The sequence below is a fragment of the Hippocampus bargibanti genome, linkage group LG09 (genome assembly GCF_051943395.1).
Source record: "Hippocampus bargibanti isolate YZ-2025 linkage group LG09, ASM5194339v1, whole genome shotgun sequence".
NCBI lineage: Eukaryota > Metazoa > Chordata > Actinopteri > Syngnathiformes > Syngnathidae > Hippocampus > Hippocampus bargibanti.
This window is the reverse complement of record NC_142742.1, coordinates 13,876,008-13,897,526: the sequence shown is the minus strand read 5'-3', so window position 1 is coordinate 13,897,526 and position 21,519 is coordinate 13,876,008. Positions and strand designations below refer to the sequence as shown.

The 21,519-nt window shown below is 39.9% G+C and overlaps 2 protein-coding genes across 2 annotated transcripts; one reads left to right on the top strand and one right to left on the bottom strand.

Annotated features, from left to right (window-relative positions):
- Positions 1-284: 284 nt before the first annotated feature.
- Positions 285-3,804, bottom strand: fcf1 (FCF1 rRNA-processing protein). Its single transcript, XM_089004443.1, has 8 exons — positions 3,677-3,804; positions 2,372-2,436; positions 2,227-2,298; positions 1,995-2,143; positions 1,844-1,916; positions 786-873; positions 559-653; positions 285-482 (listed from the first exon to the last, which is right to left on the bottom strand). The coding sequence occupies exons 1-8, from the start codon at positions 3,677-3,679 to the stop codon at positions 434-436; spliced, it is 594 nt and encodes a 197-aa protein (XP_088860569.1). The 5' UTR covers positions 3,680-3,804; the 3' UTR covers positions 285-433.
- arel1 (apoptosis resistant E3 ubiquitin protein ligase 1) lies at positions 3,788-20,862 on the top strand. Its single transcript, XM_089004444.1, has 22 exons — positions 3,788-3,854; positions 4,404-4,582; positions 5,609-5,777; positions 6,488-6,708; positions 7,164-7,235; positions 7,902-8,128; positions 8,698-8,935; positions 9,012-9,181; positions 9,286-9,466; positions 13,068-13,312; positions 13,394-13,471; positions 13,886-14,027; positions 14,100-14,221; positions 14,292-14,367; positions 14,453-14,562; positions 14,971-15,150; positions 15,383-15,505; positions 15,900-16,029; positions 16,142-16,200; positions 17,294-17,383; positions 17,462-17,637; positions 18,308-20,862. Coding segments are annotated over exons 1-22 (3,093 nt in total). The 5' UTR covers positions 3,788-3,852; the 3' UTR covers positions 18,411-20,862.
- The last annotated feature ends 657 nt before the right edge of the window (positions 20,863-21,519 follow it).

Genomic DNA, 21,519 nt, shown 5'->3' with positions numbered 1-21,519 from the left:
TGCGTCAAGGAGGAATCAATGTATTCAACCCACTCCCGACACTGAATAAGGGGGATTGATGATAATAATAATAATATATTGAGTCCATTTATTTGTGACTACAGCTTATTTGTGATACTAAGGAAGGAGTAGGGAAATGTCTTTATATCAGGGCCATTCTACATTTTCCTGAGCCACCAAATGCTTGTCATCATACAGGATTGTTTTTGTTGTAAATCTCCAATGTTTCACCACAGACGCCCGAGCACGCCCCCTTCTGTAATAACTCAAGACTTCAAGACAACTGCAGAAAATGATTTAATGAAACAACAAAATAAACTATTGTCCAATTTTAGAAAGGAGATTGCACCGCATGGCTTGAGTTTGAGCCAGTTAAGAATTTCAATGTGCACAAAAGAAAACATGTATTTACAAGCACAGCACAATTGAATAATTAAAACCTTGGAGCACCATAATCATCTGGCATCCTTTCAATGTTGTACCTGTGTGTTTAGGAAAAAAATGTTAGCCTAATTGTATTTGGGAGTCATACAAGCTGCAGCCGTAAACTGATTTTACCTGTGGTTTGAGATGTACATAATGGGCACTCCAGGGATCTTTCTTACCCTCCGCTTTAAATCTCTATCCACAGTAGCCAGGATGTAACACTTGTGCTGCAGAAATATTACAAAACAGTTTTCACATCGGTAACTCTGCAAAATATGGTTTTCAGATAGCATGAGAGGTCTTATTCCAAACGACAACAGACAGGTGGTTGTAAAGAAAAGATATATGGATATTATTACCTGTGTTACCCTTTGGACCAGACAGTCATCAGCATATGTTCCTGTGTGTGTGCAAGGTAAACGCTCAAATCTTGGATCCTTTGCTATCCTGCAACCAGGAAAAAATATCACTTCATTAGGTAAAAATTGTGCAGCTTTCTGGTCAAAACCAACACGGGTCAGATTATATGATATGTGGCGTGGGGTGCATTAAAGCAGATTTTTGCTCCCTAACGTGCTTGGAAAACGGTGATGACAATGGCAAAAACTAAACCTGTTTACCATGAAGCAAAGCAAATCACCAAGTGTGTTGAACAGAGTGATGCCAACCCACACACTTAGTGATTGTTATGTGGAATGGAACAAAAGCCAAATTGAATGCTCACAATGTGACTGCACACCAGTCTTGGAGCAATTGGTTGAGTGTTTGTCCATGTCTATCAAGTCACTGACAAGAAGAGGTGGTGAGTAGATAAACTTAGAAGATAATGTCTTCCATTTCTTTGTATATTTCTGGAGGTTTTTATACCCCGTGGCAACATGATGCCTATCACAGGTCAGTCTTGGTATGACAAGACATCAAGTTCATTGGAGACTCACGATTGTTGTACAGCAGTGACGTGCGGTGAGGTTCATGGCTGGTGAGGCACTGACGTCATCAATGACGTCACCGCTCGTCTCTACTTAGTATTTGAACGGTAAATGTGAAAATTCAGCGATTTTGAAAAAAATCCTAAAACGGTGAAGTTAAATGGACAAGAACTTTAAAGTACAAATCACTAAATACATCTAACTGTTTAATTTATTTTTTCATTTGATATTTCCATGACAGCTTTCCATGATGACAGGTGAGGCACTGCCTCACCTGCCTCCACTGACTGCACGTCACTGTTGTACAGCATTAGATATCGGCGTGTGTGGTGCAGTGTTGATCATCACAAATACACCATACACAATAAGCAGTATAAGGACACAAGGTAAATGTAAATGTATGGACTCTGACATTAAAAAAATGATGAAGATGTTGAAATTCAGCCATGTGAGTACAAATTGCTCATGTAGCAGGAAGTGCCTTGTACCTGAGCGCAACTCTGTATTTCATTCCAAGTTTTTCAATCTCAGCCATTACACAGTCAGTTATGTAAGGGATACCTGGATTGGAGGAAAAATAACAACTGTTGTGGATACATTTCCATAATAGAACAACCAAAATTTGACAATAACACTTACATTTGGCATAGAGGCAGTCCATCATTGACTGAACAATGTCCAGTTTGGCCTTGATGGAGAAGTTAATAAAATTGGTATCAACTAGAATGTGGTACGGTGGACCAAGCTGAGTATTGTACTGAAAGAACAGACAAGATGCGTACTTGGGCCTGCATAAACAGACAAGTGCAATCAAATCAAACAGCCACCAAATACTGCCCAACTAAGAGTCAAAACTCAACTGCAAACGTACACTTCTCTCTCCTTAAGCTCTGAAGGGTCCTTTTTTTTCTTTTTTTGAGCTTTCGAGCGGTTTTCCTCCTTTCTGCAAGACAAACAAGGTTCAAGTGTCTTTATGATCCTAACAGCCAGAGCTACTGAAAAAAAATACAACTCACATTCGCTGGTCTTTCAAATTGATCATCCGTTTCATGACAGCAAACTTTTTGGTTTTCTGCTTTGGCTACATGACCAAAAAAAATCACAACAAACAGAAATTGAAGTGTTCACTAGTAGGAGATGACAGTACACAATGCATTTTATTTCAGCTGTAATGTTGTTTAAATACACACTTTATAACATGAAAATAAAAAGCTGCAATTAAATTACTTTTAAAAACGCAGAAGCCCAAATAAAAACACTGAATATCAAACACACTGAACTCACATCATATAATTGTGATAAAAAGGAGAGTTTAGCCTAAACTAACACATGTCCTATCTTCGAAAGTATAAGCAGCAGGGCTGAAGTACCAAAAATGTTTGACCACTTTTTGTTAATATAAAACAAATATGATGTTTTCAGAAATTAAGCTTAATAAGATCAGGGAAAAACAACATGTATTAAATTTTTATATGGGAACATTGTGCGAAAGTCACATGTTTCCAGCATGAGATTCCTACTTTTGAACGGAAAAATATGCTAAATTCAAAGAATAAAGTTGAATTTTAACAACTGACTGTCAACACAAGTTTGAGACCAGCTGCGAGTTGTGGGGATTTGCCTCTAATTATATATTTACTCAGGATTATACTTCTGGTAAGATTAATAAATGAATAACTTGCTTTGTATAGATTCAAAGTTCAGATAAAGAAATACAAATAAATATCAGAAAAACAAGAACATACACATGTAAACACACGCCAAGAAAATTAACGAAAAAGGCTCATACAAGGGGCACAAGGGCAAAATCAATGCCGTTAACCCATTAATAAAAACCATTAATAATGGCGTTATTTTTTTCATTAATATCCGATCAGCTTTATTTTCACAAATGTCGCACGGGGGTTTTGCAGTCCACCCCAGCTTAGCAAAATACAATTATTGTTCGTGTACAAAAATGTCAACCGAGGTTAAATATCGTGTGTAACTTGGCAGGTAGACGTCTGCTTGTGGTATTGTTTTTCCTCATATATGATACGCCTTTTTCCTCCGACCACAACATCTTTTTTTCGTACATCCACGAATCTACTGTCGTAGTATTTCGACATTAATCTCGTGACGGTACGATTACAATATGCTTCTTGTGTGTTCCTTTTTATTAAAGAACATGCACTACTCTATGCTAGTGTAGCAGCGTTAGCGCGAAGACTTGGCAGCCAAAGCTTTGGAGACCAATCAGCACAAACGAACGCAAAGAAACCTGCATACAACATTTTAGCGTCATTATGCATGTCCTACACATGTATACATCGCGTACTTACCATGCTTGAAAACTATTATTTATGCCCCTTTACGATATGATTACTGCATGCTACTCCGTCCTCGTGTGTTGTAACAGAACTGGTGACGCCATCAAACATCGACACGCTAGTGTATGTTCCGGTTGTTAGGTACACAGACTGCGTTGTGGTAATGCGAGAAATATCCGAAGTAAAATATGTGAGTGCTTATTATAATTGTTGATGCAGCTGGTTAGAAGGCTGCAAATGTTTTAGCTTATGCATACGATACGCTTCTTTGTAAGTGTCTGTCTTCTATTGACTGATTTGTCAATTCAACACTGTTAGCATTAATGCTACCCGGTTTCCGCACTTCAGCCAATCGTAATTATCTATTCGTGTTCCTTGTTAATCTATTTTGGAAAGTCACAAAAGTCGAGTGTTTAAACTAAACTATTCCCTTGTCAAATCCAGTATTGTCTATGAATAACTAATTAGCACGTTGCGTGTTTTGTGACATCACGAGCACATGTGCGCGTTCTGTTGGAATTTGTTGAGGTTAATCAGCTAATTCCTCCATATGGTCACGGAACCTGTGGCAAACAAGAGCGTTGATCTTTCTAAGAAACCTGTCCTGCATTTAATGAGGTTTTCATTGTGGCGCTAATGTTGTTTTCTCATTAGACTGGGTAGTCACCAAGGGTTTTGACACTACTATTTGTGTAATAATGAATGCGCTTTGGGGGTCAGACACATATGTTTTTGTCAGGAAATTAGATAGTCAGGGGCACGATGGTCTGATGGACCGCCGCTTCTTCCTGACCTTTATCATCTGCTCGGCACTGTGGATCTTCTTCTGGGAAGTTCGCTGGAAGAAAGGCAAAGACGGTCAGATTGAGGAATGGCTACGTGGACACAGTCTTTCTCAATACAAACATTTATTTGAAGGTCAGTGAGTGGCAGTTGTTATTAATATGATATGTAATACACAGTACCTAACATTTGTTGCATGGTCTTCATGAAAATGAGAACGACAATCACCCGAAGTTCTTCATTGCAGACATGATAGGAATTTGGAGTTCAACTTTTCGAACACATTTTTTGTCTCGTCAGGCAATTAACAAATGATCGATCTATCGATGGATCCATCCATCCACCCACCCTTTGTTCATTTATGTATTTATTTTATTATTATTGTTTTCAACAAGATCTATTCTTGTATGAATGTGTAAGTCAGCTGTCGGCAAATACAGCCTTTGGGCTGCCATAAGGTCCTTGAGAGTTTGATCTCATCTGCAGAAATAAAACTTAGGAGTAACTGTCCTGAAAAGCCCCACAACCTTTATACGTATGCTCAGATTTGGGGGAAAACATTTGTGTGGTTGTCCCTGTATTTAAAATGTAGTCTGGAGTCGTTGATTGTGCAGTATACTGATTCACTCGCCGGAGTTTCCATTCAGATAGTGCAGAAAATGTGAATTATTTGCCACTCAATGAGGCTGTGAATTATTGTCTTGTTTTTATGTACCGGCACCCTAAAGCGGCAGAATGGCTCAGTAGTAGACATTGCAACCTTGTCCAAGTGTCTTTGAGCAAAACACTAAACCAGTGTAGAGTGCTTTTTAGTACCGAAGGTAAAAAAAGTGCAACATTAGTGAGAGCCCATTTTACATTACCATCTAAGCCAGCGATGTGATGGGGCCCTACCCCCCTGAGGATTCAAAATGAAAAAGATTATGACTGAATCCAAAAACAGTTTTTTTGTCCCCGAAAACACGTTCCTGAGGCTAAGCACACATTTCCACTTGTCATGTCTTTGTTTATTCTGGACAGTTACTGAATTTTGAACAATGGTCATATAACTCGATGAAATTTTAGAAGCATAATAAAGTCTTTTCTTCATGTCTGTCAGGGGAAGACATGATTTAATGTGTGAAATTGTACATTTCCCGGCCTCTTCCTTGAGGATTTTAGATGTGCAGACACTGGAGGAGCTGAGTCTGAGTGTACTGAGTCGCTTGGAAGAAGTGGTGCAGGAACAACAGAGCTGGAGGGAAATTGCTGAAGCTCATATTCACCTGCTCCGAGATTTTGCTTTGCAAGAGTGGCTTTGTTCTCAAAACCTTGGACACTTTTACAAAACGTAAGTTCATCGGAATACTACTAAATACAGCTGTCATTTTGCTTTTTTTAAAAAAAAATATTTTAAGTAATAATAATGCAAGTCAAAGGTCTTTAATATATACAGTTTGATTCCATCCAAGTATGAGCTGCGGGAACAGACAACTCTAAAAAAGTGACCTGTAGGCCCTAAAATATGGTATAATTACAAATAATTTTAATGACTCAGATTGGAATAAATGTTTGGAATTTAATGGGATAAATTAAGTCCGTTATTGTCAATTAGTGTGCAATGTGTGCTATAATTCCATAAAGGTTGCAAAGCGCAGAATTAAGTAACCAAAATTAAGTAATCAAACCATAATTTACATGAAAATAAAAACATGATTGTTTTTTTTGCTAGAGCATTTGTTAATTTCATTTCCAAAGCACTATGAAGGAGTATTAAAAACGTTTTATTGTTGTAATATGAAGTGGATAGAGTGATATTGTTCAAGTTGTATTTTTAAGTTATAAAGTGTCATCTTTTTGACTGTATGAAATAAAATGTTTGCAATTTAACATGTTGCCACCTTCCCGGTACCGCACCACCACCAGTGAATATAATCAAAAAAGACATTATATGCCGGTTGAGTGACATCCAATATTTTTCGTCCTCTTGCAGGAATGAGGTATTGATGATATTTGTGAACGAATTGGATACTGTTATCTTATATTTCTTGTCCACTGTAGGCTGAAGACTTTGGGTTATATGAATCTGGATGACTTGTCACAGTTTGACAGTCAGCTGCACCTTTCCCTAGCCGCCTGGGGGTACTATTACGAAGACTACATCAAGTTGTCGACGGGCATCAAGATCCTCCAGACCTCACGGAGGAGTCGGGACCAGGATTACGAGATACAACTTGTGCGCAGTCTTGCTGAAAGACGTCTGAATGAAAAGTGGTCAATCGGTAAGTGAGTGAACTCGTCTACTCAGGAACTTTGGCTGCTCGCCTTGGTTGCACACTACAGGGGAATCGTTAAAATTGAACATAATCATTTTATTTTAAAATGTTTATTTTTGTTTATATACTGTAATGTCATGACCCGATGAAAACCTGATTCCCTCCACATCTGTCCAGCCAATAAATCACTTCTATAGAACCTGTTTACCAAAAACTATGTCAGTCAAAAGATTCAAAAAAAAAAAAGCTGCAGCGTATGAAAAATAAAATAATGTATTTGTCAGTCTGTAAAAGATAACTAAGCCTTTCCTAAAGCTTAAGGACTCCAGCAAACCACAGTGTGAGCTTTCGTGCACAAGTACCAAATTGTCTCATGATTGAATTTATTTTTTGCTGGGTGCTCATGCATCTTCAGCACTTTACACTTATCCCCTCAAACTCTTGTAATATGTCTTTTGCAGCTGGAGCGCTCCTATTTGGTTGTACTGTGGCACTGTGCTTCTTGATAAGGGACCTCATGTTTTACGTGATTGGTGAGTTCCTAATGAACCCTTGTGTTTTCACATCACAACTTTTGCTTGGGCAAACAATTTTGCTTTCTGTATTCACCAATGAAGTGGAACATTCAAACCTCATTGCCAGTACAATTAATGCATTTTAAGAGAGCATGTTTTATCATAACAGGAAATGGCTTTTTGGTTTGCTCGATACAGAGTATGACTGAATGACTACTTTTATTGTAGTCTGCACTGACACATCTCTTGGAAGACAAAAATAAAAAGTTCAAGAAATTGAACTTCATGAAAACACAACCTTGATTTGGTTTTCTTGGATTAACTTTTGGTGCAAAGCCAATTACACTGGTCATCAAATGTGTAGTTTTTCTTTTTTTGCTGCATTGTTATCTCTGCCATCCATTTTGTCTGGCTATTTATTATGTGCGGCTATAACTAACCATATAATACAGACACATGTCTGATTTTGACAAAGTGTCTGAGATGGCCATAATCCAATAACCTAAACATCATTCTTGATTTGCTTTCCTTGCGTAATGTATTTTTTATTTTTAATCCGGGTCAGGTATTCGATACATGTAATAATTATTAAAAACATGTATATTTATTTGTACTTGTACTATATTTTCCTGAAAGAATGTTCGAGTAGTAATTTCCTTATCTATGTCTCACCTCATCTGCCAGGTGGAATTACTGTTTCCATCATTGCATTTGTCTTCACCATCAAGTTCCTGTGTGAGCTTGCAGCCAGGGTTGTTAGCTTCCTGCAGAACGAGGATCCAGGCCGCCGCGGCGACCGCAGCATCTACGATTATGTGCGGGGCAACTACTTGGATCCACGCTCCTGCAAGGTGTCATGGGATTGGAAGGAGCCACAGGAAGTGGGGCAGACGATGAGCTTCAGAGTGCAAGTAATTTGATATTTTGTCAGTGGGGTTAGGTGACTAATATTTAGATGGATATCTTTTCTGACCTCAAGTTTTTTTGTGTTTTTTTTTAATTGAAAAAGCAATTTGCTGCCGTACATTCTTGCTCAGAAAAAGACAGCACAAGTGCAATACAGATTGGAATATAGGGAGGAAAAAAATAAGCTATTATTATTTCAGAATCAGAATCATCGTTATTGCCAAGTATCGATGAGGTTTCTTCAGCCGTCATCTGTACTTCTTTGAAGGTGTCGAACGTTTCGCTTCTTATCCAAGAAGCGTCGTCAGCAAACTTTTTGGCACACATTAAGTCATTTTAATTGGTGTTTTTCATTTGACTAAAAATATCAGCCTGCGTGTTTTGGGTATTTTAGATGCTATAAAAAATTTTTCTGATGTCAGTTAGGAAACAAAAAAAATGGTGTCGGTTGTCCTTTAACATGAACAATGATTTTTGTGGACATTTTTGTATGGCTATATCTCCCAGTTAAAGTTGTGACTCTGTGTGATGTTCAAGTGATGTCCTGATCCGCTATGTCCTTTCTTCTTCTCAGCTGTTCTATAAGAACGGCCAGCCTTTCCCAGCTCATCGTCCAGTGGGGTTGAGGGTCAACATCACCCACATTGAATTGGCTCTGGATATCCCTGTTACACAGGAAGTCTTACACGAACCAGAGTCAAACGTGGTAAAAGTAACTTTTACCGTGCGCAAGGCTGGCCGCTATGAGGTCGCTGTCAAACTCGGTGGCCTCAACGTGGCCTACAGCCCTTATTATAAAATCTTCCAGCCAGGTTAGTTTTCTATTGAATCTGTTTTAACTTCATCCATTTTCTGCTCTGACGATCCCTTGTTTTTGCCCCATTTCAGGTATAGTCGTTCCATCCAAGACTAAGATAACCTACCATTTCTCGACGCTAGTGTTAACACACAACCAGCAGCACACTCTGCAGATTGAGCCTCGAGATGAATATGGAAACCCCACCAGTAACTCCACATCACTCACAGATGAGGCCAACTACAGCATCCACATGCACTCTGTAAGGGAGCGATTTCTACTTTTAAGCGTTTTGAGAGCTCCCAACAATTATCTGTCATATCTTAGTTTTAAATCGCTCTTTTATGCCTGCACTATTTCTTGCAGCTGGGCACAGTGGATGATGAAAGCACAGAGGGGTGCTACAGTAAAACGGTCTCCCTCAACGAGCAGCAGTGTCAGGTTTTGATGAAATTGACCCTGTGGAAGACAGGCTGCTTCAGGGCCCGCATCGCCTACCTGGATCAGCCACTCAGTAATGGGGAATTTGACATTATTGTTCTCAATGGTGAGTAAAGCTTGACTTTATTATGTCCCCCCAGCTATAAAGCGATTCTCCTAGCGTGGCCTCACTACACTCTCACAATGTTGGAATGTTGTGGAAAATTTCAGGTCACACTTCATTGCTGTATCGTTTTTTTAAATACTTGTACTTGCTTACTACCCTTCTATTCTGGAAAGAAATGCCACAATACCCAATGTATTGTATTTCTGCATACTCGAGTGCATTAGTTAATGCGACACCTTGTGCACTTTAGTTTTGTCACATTGGCATAGCCAAATCTACCTAACTTTCCTTTGCATCTTTTGGCATTTAAAGGACAACCGACGCCCCAGGACAAGTTGTGTCCATAATTTGTAAAATCACTTCAAATAACTTGTACTGAGCGTATTTTACAAAGATTCCACCGCATAGAGCTACATTTTAATTTTTAAGACTCTCGCTGAATATTCAGGAAGTCTTGTATTTGAGTTGGTGACAATACCTACCGTGACGTCACGGTAGGTACGTCACTGACCGAGAAAGCGACACACAATGCCCCGGAGTTTAATTCCACTTTCACGGCGTTAAAATTCCTGGAAAACACCCAACAATTCAAAATTTGTTAAAAAATTTATTAACAAAAGCGTTTTTTTACAAAATCACCGGGAACCCCAGATTTTTTTTTTCTATATTTTTTTTAAAAAATTTTGCCACCCGTTAAATCGCGTGGACTGGTAAGCTTTTTGAATGAAATAGAAAAACTTTTCTTTTTGCTCCTCCCCCCAAAATGGAAATGCCCCTTTCAACTTACCCATTAAAAACAAACAAATTTATTCCCCTTTCATACAATTTAAAAGGTTGAACGCGAAAACCCCCCCTTTTTTACTTTGGGACCAAAACGAAATTTTGACTTAAGTTTGCTTTTTAATTAAAAGATTTAAATTTAATTTGTTTAAAAATTTACCCAACTATTTTTTGGGTGGGGACATAAAAAAATTACGCCAGGCGGGATCAAGATTCACCCCCCCATGGGGGGAAATTATTTTTTTATGTTAATGCCAAACTCTTATGGTTTTTGAAGGGGGGAAAATTTTATATTGAATAAATGTGTACTTAGAATTTAATGAGAGAAGAAGAAAAAAAGTTAAGCTAAAAAAAAAAAAAAAAAATATACTTCTTTAATAAGGAACTTTCGGGGAAAAAAAAAAATAAATCCCAACTATCACCTCCCTACCTTCAAAGGGAAATGCCAGAAATCCCAACAAGCTCCCAAAAAGGTCAAAGGGACCATCTTCCTTTCCTTCAGGGCCCCTGGAAGGGGCAGCAGGAAACCTCAAAGGGAAATTTTCTCATTGATTTAACATTTTTTTTTTGCGAGTTAGGGGGTTCAGTCTTTTCACAACTTGAGTGGGGATCCAGGCTATCCGCCCCCCCCCGGTACCTTCCTCTCCCCCCCGGGGATTTACTTTTTTTTTTTTCAGTTGCCAATTTAAAAAAAATTCATTTGATTCTTTTATTTTATACAAAATGTCGCATATAAATTTTTTAATGCCCTATTTTTGTGGACATTTTTGTATGGCTATATCTCCCAGTTAAAGTTGTGACTCTGTGTGATGTTCAAGTGATGTCCTGATCCGCTATGTCCTTTCTTCTTCTCAGCTGTTCTATAAGAACGGCCAGCCTTTCCCAGCTCATCGTCCAGTGGGGTTGAGGGTCAACATCACCCACATTGAATTGGCTCTGGATATCCCTGTTACACAGGAAGTCTTACACGAACCAGAGTCAAACGTGGTAAAAGTAACTTTTACCGTGCGCAAGGCTGGCCGCTATGAGGTCGCTGTCAAACTCGGTGGCCTCAACGTGGCCTACAGCCCTTATTATAAAATCTTCCAGCCAGGTTAGTTTTCTATTGAATCTGTTTTAACTTCATCCATTTTCTGCTCTGACGATCCCTTGTTTTTGCCCCATTTCAGGTATAGTCGTTCCATCCAAGACTAAGATAACCTACCATTTCTCGACGCTAGTGTTAACACACAACCAGCAGCACACTCTGCAGATTGAGCCTCGAGATGAATATGGAAACCCCACCAGTAACTCCACATCACTCACAGATGAGGCCAACTACAGCATCCACATGCACTCTGTAAGGGAGCGATTTCTACTTTTAAGCGTTTTGAGAGCTCCCAACAATTATCTGTCATATCTTAGTTTTAAATCGCTCTTTTATGCCTGCACTATTTCTTGCAGCTGGGCACAGTGGATGATGAAAGCACAGAGGGGTGCTACAGTAAAACGGTCTCCCTCAACGAGCAGCAGTGTCAGGTTTTGATGAAATTGACCCTGTGGAAGACAGGCTGCTTCAGGGCCCGCATCGCCTACCTGGATCAGCCACTCAGTAATGGGGAATTTGACATTATTGTTCTCAATGGTGAGTAAAGCTTGACTTTATTATGTCCCCCCAGCTATAAAGCGATTCTCCTAGCGTGGCCTCACTACACTCTCACAATGTTGGAATGTTGTGGAAAATTTCAGGTCACACTTCATTGCTGTATCGTTTTTTTAAATACTTGTACTTGCTTACTACCCTTCTATTCTGGAAAGAAATGCCACAATACCCAATGTATTGTATTTCTGCATACTCGAGTGCATTAGTTAATGCGACACCTTGTGCACTTTAGTTTTGTCACATTGGCATAGCCAAATCTACCTAACTTTCCTTTGCATCTTTTGGCATTTAAAGGACAACCGACGCCCCAGGACAAGTTGTGTCCATAATTTGTAAAATCACTTCAAATAACTTGTACTGAGCGTATTTTACAAAGATTCCACCGCATAGAGCTACATTTTAATTTTTAAGACTCTCGCTGAATATTCAGGAAGTCTTGTATTTGAGTTGGTGACAATACCTACCGTGACGTCACGGTAGGTACGTCACTGACCGAGAAAGCGACACACAATGCATTTTGGGTACTTTGTTTGGTCTGAAAATTAAGCGTTGATCCGCGTTGATGGCGAAATTAGAAGGAAAACACATAAATAACGCGATGGTGAATCGTTGTGTGTTGCACCAAGACTACTACTTAATACGAAATGACACAAATTCCCAGCAGACAAATCAGCCCATTTCCAACGGAGCTAAGGCGCCATCTTGTGAATTTTCTGGGATGCTACATTGGTGTCATTGACGGCTCGAATTGATAAGGGAGGACTTCTTTAATCGATTGCAAACATTCATATTCATAACTGGATGAGTAACAAGAAAGGATCTTCTCCAAATCTGAAGCCATTGTTTTGATTCTCGAGCAAGGCAAGACGTCTTGGCGTGACGTCGTGAAAGGGGGCGGGACCTTCTGAAACTGAAACTTTTTCAGCTCATTTTGAAGTAGTTTTGGGACACTTTAAGTCATTTTTATTGGTGTTTTTCATTTGACTAAAATGTCAGCCTGTGTGTTTTGGGTATTATAGATGCTATAAAACGTTTTTCTCATGTCAGTTAGGAAACAAAAAAATAGTATCGGTTGTGCTTTAAAATATAATTTAGCTATATAATTTGTAATTAAATAATTAATTTGGTCATTCACTGCGCAGTTGATGAAGTGTGCTGCAACTGTTCCTTGTCACGTAGAGAATGAAAAGGCCTATGTGGAGAAGAATGTGTCCACACCAGGCAACAGCATCTACTTTGAGGCGTACTACTACAGCAACGGGAACTACAGCAGCTCCCCGTGGCAACTACCTGCCTCATCTTTGCTGGCACCGCAGACTAGGCCGTCCATGGGCGAGGAAGACGACGAGCATGACTCTCCTGTGGAGGGCCAATCTGAGAAAGTCAAGAAACCAAAAAAGGTCTATTGTTATATATCGCCAAAGGTAAGTGCATTGACCAAGCCGTCAACTTGATTGAAATAATTTATAACAATACATGATGTACATGCATTTTTATTTTAACAGCAACTATCTGTGAAGGAATTTTACCTGAAAATTATTCCGTGGCGCCTTTTCACCTTTCGAGTTTGTCCTGGAACAAAGGTAATTAGAAAATGTAGTTGTTTTTTTATTACACTTCACCCACCTTAAATATAATTACTTTCTTGTCGGCCAGAGTCAATCTCATGTTCATCGTTGACATTGGAGTTTTGTGGTTTTCCTCAAAGCGGCCATCATGACTGGAGTATACTCAATTGGCCCTGGGAATACTATTATACAATACAGTTCATAACAAATTTGAATTTGAAACCAATGCATGAAAAATGTTGACATGCAAATAGGAATGTAATAGTATAATGAAACTTTTGGCATAAGTGTTCTGACCAATTGAAAAGAAAAATCTCACATAACAATAAACAGTATACAGTACACACTAGATTTTCTTCAGAAAGTCGGATTTGGCCCCAAAGTCTTGAGTTTTCCAGGTATTCACTGGTCCAATTTCCATTCTTTCAGTTTAGCTACCACGGTCCTGACCCCGTTCACAAATACCGAACACTCGTGGTCGATGATGGAATACAGCCACCCGTGGAGCTCAGTTGCAAAGAAAGGAACATCATGGCCGCCACCTTCATTCGCTTTCTCCACAAAAACATGGGTTTGTTTTTCCTGTCGAGGACATACATTTTCTTGTTAGCTCGCTGTGTTTTGATTGTTGATGTGTCCACAGGTGGCTCAGAAACATTTCAGGACAAGGTGAACTTCTTTCAACGTGAACTCAGGCTTATTCACTCCAAGCGACCTCGTACCAAGATCTGCCTAAAAATCACCCGGCACTCCATTCTTGATTCAGTGAGTGATTTTTGGATTTAGGATTTAACAAGCTCATTGTGAAAATTCTAATTCCATCTAATTCTTTTAGTCCCTAAAGGCAACACGGAACTTCTCAGTGTCAGATTGGAGTAAAAATTTTGAGGTTGTCTTTCAAGATGAGGAAGGTAATTAATCGCAGTCAGTTTTCAACAAAATAATCGCCGCATTTCGCTGGAATACCAAAGTAACATTTTGTATCTTGCTTTGCAGCTCTGGACTGGGGAGGCCCCCGCAGGGAATGGTTTGAGTTAATATGCAAGACTCTCTTTGACACCTCCAACCAGTTATTCACTCGCTTCAGTGACACCAACCAGGGCCTGGTGAGTTGCATCGACTTATAAAAGTCATCATAGTAAGTTATTACGTCCAGTGAGCCGTTGGGAAAAATGACCAACCCTGCCACAAACAGCCAAATGCGATTGATTGATGCGTCCATAAAAAGTTTTCAGGTGTTTAACTGAAAATATAGCGCAAACTATTATGTCATGATATTTCTACACAATTTCAAACGCCACACATCAAATAAATGGCTGCCAGGTTATTATATTTCTTTTGAATAGCCACTCACAAGAGTGAAAAGATGTTCCACGAACCACCGGGGCTAAATCGCCTCCACCCTAATGGAGACAAGATTATATGACACTTTTTGACGTTTTTATTCGTCCTTGACACAATTACAACTTTTTTTATCTTACAAAAAGCATGCTAACATAACGCTTTTCATTCAGGTGCACCCGAATGCCGACCGACCGGCGCATTTGAGACTGAAAATGTACGAGTTCGCCGGCCGCGTGGTTGGGAAGTGCCTGTACGAGTCTGCACTTGGCGGAGCTTACAAACAGCTGGTCCGAGCTCGCTTTACGCGCTCTTTCTTGGCACAAATCATTGGTCTAAGAATGAATTACAAGGTATGAAACGAAAGCAACCTTTTGTTCCTCTTCGACTTGTTTATGTCTTGGTCACCAGCTGTTCTGCACCCTTCCCCCCAAAAATTAGGGCAGAACACAGAAATTGGATGTGCCCTACCTTGTTTATCCAAACCTGCTCTTTAACCTGACCCAATGCATTTCAAAAGCAGAATCAATCACCAATCAAAGCCAAAATGTTGATTTCAATGTTTCATGTCCTCCACACCCGCAGTTCTTTGAGACAGATGACCAAGAGTTCTACAAGACCAAAGTGTGTTTCATCTTGAACAATGACGTGAGCGAAATGGATCTGGTGTTTGCTGAGGAGAAGTACAAGTCCGGCCAGCTGGAAAAAGTGAGCATCCATCCCCCCGTACACATTGTATTATCATCATTTTTAATCCATGACATCTTTTCACAGGGGACAGCAACCACCAAAGCAAACCAGAGGAAAACATGTTGTTAGTTTGGCATGAACCTCATTATTCTAAATGCTGGCGATGTTTTCTACGGTCACCGTAGCTTTGTTTTCTACAACAATTTAGAAGCAAGATGAAGCAGCAAGAGTGGCGCGAACATTTGTCTGACTTGTAAAGTGAATTTGTGTTCAAACATTGCTGTTTGGAGTTTGAGCTTAAGTGCTCATGAAAATGAATTGATGCATTTAACTCCGCTACTCTCCCGAGAGAAGAAGAGAGATACTGCCATTGAATGTTAGCTGCTGTTTTCAGTGTGCGTTTCTGCTGCAGGTGGTGGAGTTGATCTCAGGGGGAACCAACATTGCAGTAAACAATGAAAACAAGATGCATTATCTTAACCTACTGGCCCAATACAGGCTGGCCAGTCAGGTGAGAGATGAGGTGGAACACTTCCTGAAAGGTATGTGAATGATTCTTGCCATCAACCCACGCCTGCACCCCCAATGCATCATCTCTGACATTGGGGGGAATATGCACTAAATTTGTGTAATTTTTTTCAATGTCGTTCGCAGGTTTGAATGAATTGGTCCCAGAAAACCTGCTTGCCATATTTGATGAGAATGAGTTGGAGGTATGTATTTATACTGCAGTGATTTTGAGATGGAAAGGGGGGTATATGTCTGAAAAGCAAGTTTTGATTGAATTGCAAGCACACGTTTGGCAAAGTTGATCATGTCAGAAAATATTGGATTGGATTAACCTTTAATAGTCTCGCAGTGGAGAAATATTACATTTCACAGCAGCAAAGTTATGGAAGGAGAAGGAAAGGAAAGGAAGAAGTAGAAACACAAAATACAGGAGCTGCTTTAAATGCTCACGCGGCGCCATCTTGAAGTCAAACGAACAAAAAAAAACTGAATAATATGACAAGACAAAGACACTCATTCAATCTTAAGTCCTTTCTGCACCTTCTTTATAGTATGAAACAGTTCTAGATGAAAGAGGAGAGGATCAAAGTGTCCTTTTCACCACTGGATCAGGGACATCATGGTGAAATGTATACGTCTGCTACAAGCTAAATGCTGAAAGCAAACACAAAGCTGTAGCATCTATTGACAAAAGAGATTGTCTCACATCTCCTGTCCCACGTAAATCCGCTTCAATTCCAACCCGTGACAGTTCCACATACGCATCCAGCCGCAGACTGTTCAACAGCACCGACCTTTCCGCTGAACAAAGTGGGGCTGTGAAAATGCTGCATATTACAGGCCCAAGGAAAGCACAATTGCCCCAAAGCTGTCCAGCGACGTCAGTCAAATGGCACCGACATTCCTCCCAATCAAAAACGGTGCTGGCATATTCGTGCTGCCGAAAAGGGGCAACCGCTCTGCAGTCTCCTCTCATAATGCTCTTCACCTGTTGTTGTCACATCCATCCATTTTCTGACCCACTTTATCCTCACAAGGGTAGCAGAGGTGCCTGAGCCTGTCCCAGCTGTATTGGGAAGAAGGCAGGGGACATCCTGAACTGGCTGCTAGCCAATCACAGGGCACACATAGACAAACAATCATCACCCGTGTTCACACTCACACCGAAAGACAACAGGGGAGAAAATTTTACATGACATTGCTCTCAGCGCCATCTTGCCACGAGCAACTGAGCTGCAGTGTTGTTGGAAGCTTAGACACTTGCTTCTCAATCAGAAGCCTAATTTTTTTTTTCAGCTGCTGATGTGTGGCACCGGCGACATCAATGTACAGGATTTCAAGGCTCACGCTGTGATCGTGGGTGGATCGTGGCATTTCCGAGAGAAGGTCAGCTTCCGTCTTGCACTGTTGTCACTTTGCCTGAAGCCTAAGAGAGATGAGCAATGTCCGCTTTGACACACGCAGGTGATGAAGTGGTTCTGGGCGGTGGTGTCAAGCTTCACCCAAGAGGAGCTGGCTCGCCTTCTGCAATTCACCACCGGCTCCTCCCAGCTGCCCCCCGGAGGCTTCAATACCCTTTGTCCCTCGTTCCAGATCATTGCTGCCCCGACACACAGTACGCTGCCCACCGCACATACCTGGTCAGTGGGGAATGCAGTGACTTTTAACCATTTCATATTTTGTGCTTTTTTTTCTCACCAAGATGGTATTTCGGTGTACCCGCACAATCTAATGAGATTTACTATTAAAACAGCTGCAAAAGTAAAGTTTACATCCGAATTTCATTGGAATCTACTCTCACATGTGCTTTGCTCCATGTTTTTAATTTTTAGAATTAATACCAAAAATGTATTGGCTTCCTGGCTCCTGATAGAATTCAATTCAAAAGTCTTTTACACACATTCATCAGACTTTAACAATCTTGGCCCTCCTTATCCACACGACCTTCGGCCTCCCAGTGGCATACATACAGGAGAAAAATGAAGACAGGTTTGGAGTAAAGAATAGTTTGTGGACCAATTTAGCAATGTGGGACACTTACTTATCTCTTAAAACATTGCTTAGTACAGTTATGATGCTCCTCCTCCCCACAATCATGTGGCCATGGAAAGACCTTTACGTTTACCCAAAAGTGCTCGCTGCCATGTTACGGCCTTAATAGGCAATAACAAACTTTATTTGGGTCGGTAATGTGGAAGGGCTCAGTCACTCACAAACTAGAATTTGAATTATTTCGTATGATACATTGCAGTTCTCCGGGTTGTTAAGATTGCGCAAGTGCTCCAACAAGGATGTTTCTCATGTTTGCAGTTTCAACCAGCTGTGCCTGCCGTCCTACGATTCGTACGAGGAGCTGCATAAAATGCTGAAACTGGCCATCAGCGAGGGCAGTGAGGGTTTTGGCATGCTCTGACCCAGCCTAGGAGGAGCCAGCCACAAATCTGCTTCTGAACAGAGAATGCCCAACTGACTGGTATGGAAAGGTGTCACTCGAAGCCTTGCAGAAGACGACTGCGCTGGAACCTCATGAACTGGTATATGTATATAAAAACATCCTTCTTTTTCAAGGGGAACCCATGGAGTGTCAAAAAGGATCTGAGGTTGAAGCTTCTTTTACTCTTATTGCTAACGTTAGCTGATGAGTTTTTTTCTTGTGTAAATGTAAATGACATTAGAGCAAAGGCCTTGAGTACTATTGTACAAGCTGAGGAACACTAAAGTTGAGGCAGCAGCTTACACGTGATACGGGTGGGATCTGCATCACGAGCACTTTGGCCTTAAACCATCAGGGACTGACTGACGTGTTTGTAAAGAATGATTTTGCTTTTATTTCCCTGTACATATAAGTGTGCACACAAGAGGGGGCCACACCGAGTAGAAACAAAAGTAAATCAAGGTTTGCAAAATGAGCCGAAAACTAAAATGCATTCTTAATGCAGTAATAAGGTTGATTTTTTTTTTTATGAAATACTTGTAAGAATAAATGTGACTTGTGATGAGTGTTTTTCCCAACTTAACTCTATTGCTTATTGAGATGTAGGAATTCTATAGATTAAATAAATATCTTGCAATGCATCTACCTTATTCAACCATAACATAACTTTTTTTTGCGGGGATTGTTGGTGGTCAAACATTTCATTTTATTCTCATGATTTGGAACTTATTTTCCGAGTGTTATAACATTGACATTTTTCTTAAGATTTTGAAGTTGATTCTTGAAAGATCCAACTTTTATTGCTGTTCTTTTATTGTATTTTTTTCCATTCCCATGATGATTTTATTCTTGCATAATATTACTCAAAGGGCATACTTTCCCGCAACCTTATAACCAAATTAAAAACATCTAAGTCAACATTATTCCTTTACCGTAGTCTAAAAAAGCAACTTTAATATTGTAGTATTGTGGCTTTTTTGGCCTGTAACGTGGCAACTTTTCTGTCTTTATCCTCAAACTCCAACTTTTCCCCCTCATGTTCATAATTTTATTCCCCTAGTAAAATTAAAATGTTCTTGGTCATTCTTTTGTTTGTTTAATGCATGAAATGAGAATTGTTCTTTTTTTCAAGTTTTGTCCTTATACTTTTTTTCCAAATGAGTTTTGAAAGAAGGGTTTTGATTTATTTTCAATGTAATAATTATTTATTGAGAGCTTTTCTTTTGTAGTTCACTTTGAAAATAATCCACTCTATGGTTTGTGTAGATTCTTAACTTGTGTTTTGAGAAAATATTTAATTTGAATCCACCATTCCGTCTGAGGAGTGGTGACTGGTTATTGTGTTGAGTATTTTTGAAGGCTGCCTTATTCATACTTGGCCTCTGATTGTATCCAGAGAAGCTTACAGCTTTGCGGCGCTCAACTATGAGGGGGCTCACGAGCATGTTTTTTTTTTTTAGTTATTAGCCTCTTCTGGTTTTACCTCAGCATGTCCTAGCAGCCACTTGTGCATCCCGACACAGGTATGCGTTGGCTTTGAGCAAACACGCACAATTCATAGTTGCCTCCTTTCCCCCGGCACACAGCCTCACGTATGTGGTTGTTGATCTTCCACATCCTACAATGCTGTTGAGTTGTTTGTTAGTAGAAGAGTCTGCCCCATCTTTATTGCCACTCCTTTAAGTTGAAATGTAAAAGTACATGTTCAGACATAAACATTAGTATGTTCCCAGATGCCCTCAAGGCTTTCTTGAATGTACTGTCGTGCACCTAAAAGATATTACATCGGAGCTTGCTTGCGTTGTGACATGACGCGAAGTGCGACTCGGGAAGTAAAAGGGGATATGCTTTTGATGTCATGTTTTTTTTTTTTTTTTTTTTTTTAGTAGGAAAATGTTTGTTTTGGTTTGTGCCATGTAGGTTTATTAAAAGAAAGCACCGGACCTAACATTATTAGAGTGTGTTAACATACCTATATATAGCACTGTTACCTAAACTTGTAAAGCCCCATTGAACTGAATTAAGAACAAAATGAAGATGTACTGTTGTGATTTCAACACCACTGGTTGGTCTTGTTTATTAGAGCAAAAACGTTCATCGTGTCTGTCTTTTTTAATGAATAGCAGGGTTTAGATTTCTTTTGTTGATGCATATATTTTCTGTTATCCTGTGGACAGATTCAGCTGCCCGTCGTAGCCTTCATCAAAGCTCTACCGCTGGAGGAAAAATGCCGCAACAAAAGAAATTTTAAAACTTGCTTAAGTTTAATTTCTCTGTGAACTATTAGACGTGTATACAGTATTTCACCTACATGGCATTGACGTTCACCTATATGACATTCTTATTTATTATTTTTAATGTCAAGCCTCTGATGATGAATGTGTGCGATTTCCTGCAATTGCTGTTAATGGGAATAAAATCAACACATTTAAAAAAGTGTACTTGTGAAGGTCTTTTCATTGTTTTTCTTTTTAAAACAGATATTTTTCTGAATGTATGAATTCAATTACAAAAGAATGAAAGTATTCTAATTTTCTCTAGCACTTCACGTTCGTGTGGCTCGTGGGTGTGCTGGAACCTCCCAGCCTACTTCCTGTCGGTCGCAATGTTTATATGGGACAATTAAAAATAATGGCGTGTGTGTTTGGGGGGGCGGCGGGGATTGTGGGGTGGGAGTACTTTTTTAAACAATGAATTATGTAGACAGCAGGTGGCAGTGAATCCACACGGTAATGAAGTCCGATTCGCCAACTCTTGAGCAAACCGGGCTTAATGTGACCTTGCAGATATTCATCACAGCCAGATGATACTGTCACTCAAACAACACACACATCGTGAACATACTGAGACAAAAGTTCAGTTTTTTCTGTGTGTGCCCAAATGTACCGCACGTTGCGTGCAAACAATAATTGGATTGAATTTCCACGAGATGGTTGCATATGTCCTTTGTGTGGTCGAAACCGACAGACAAGCAGATTGGCATCTTGAAGTACTTGGGAATCAGGAGTCCCGTGTTGTTTGGTCTCGGCATGCACCTGGAGATTTGCATGATGGTCCCTCTCAACTTCCCTCAGGAATGTTTGCTAAA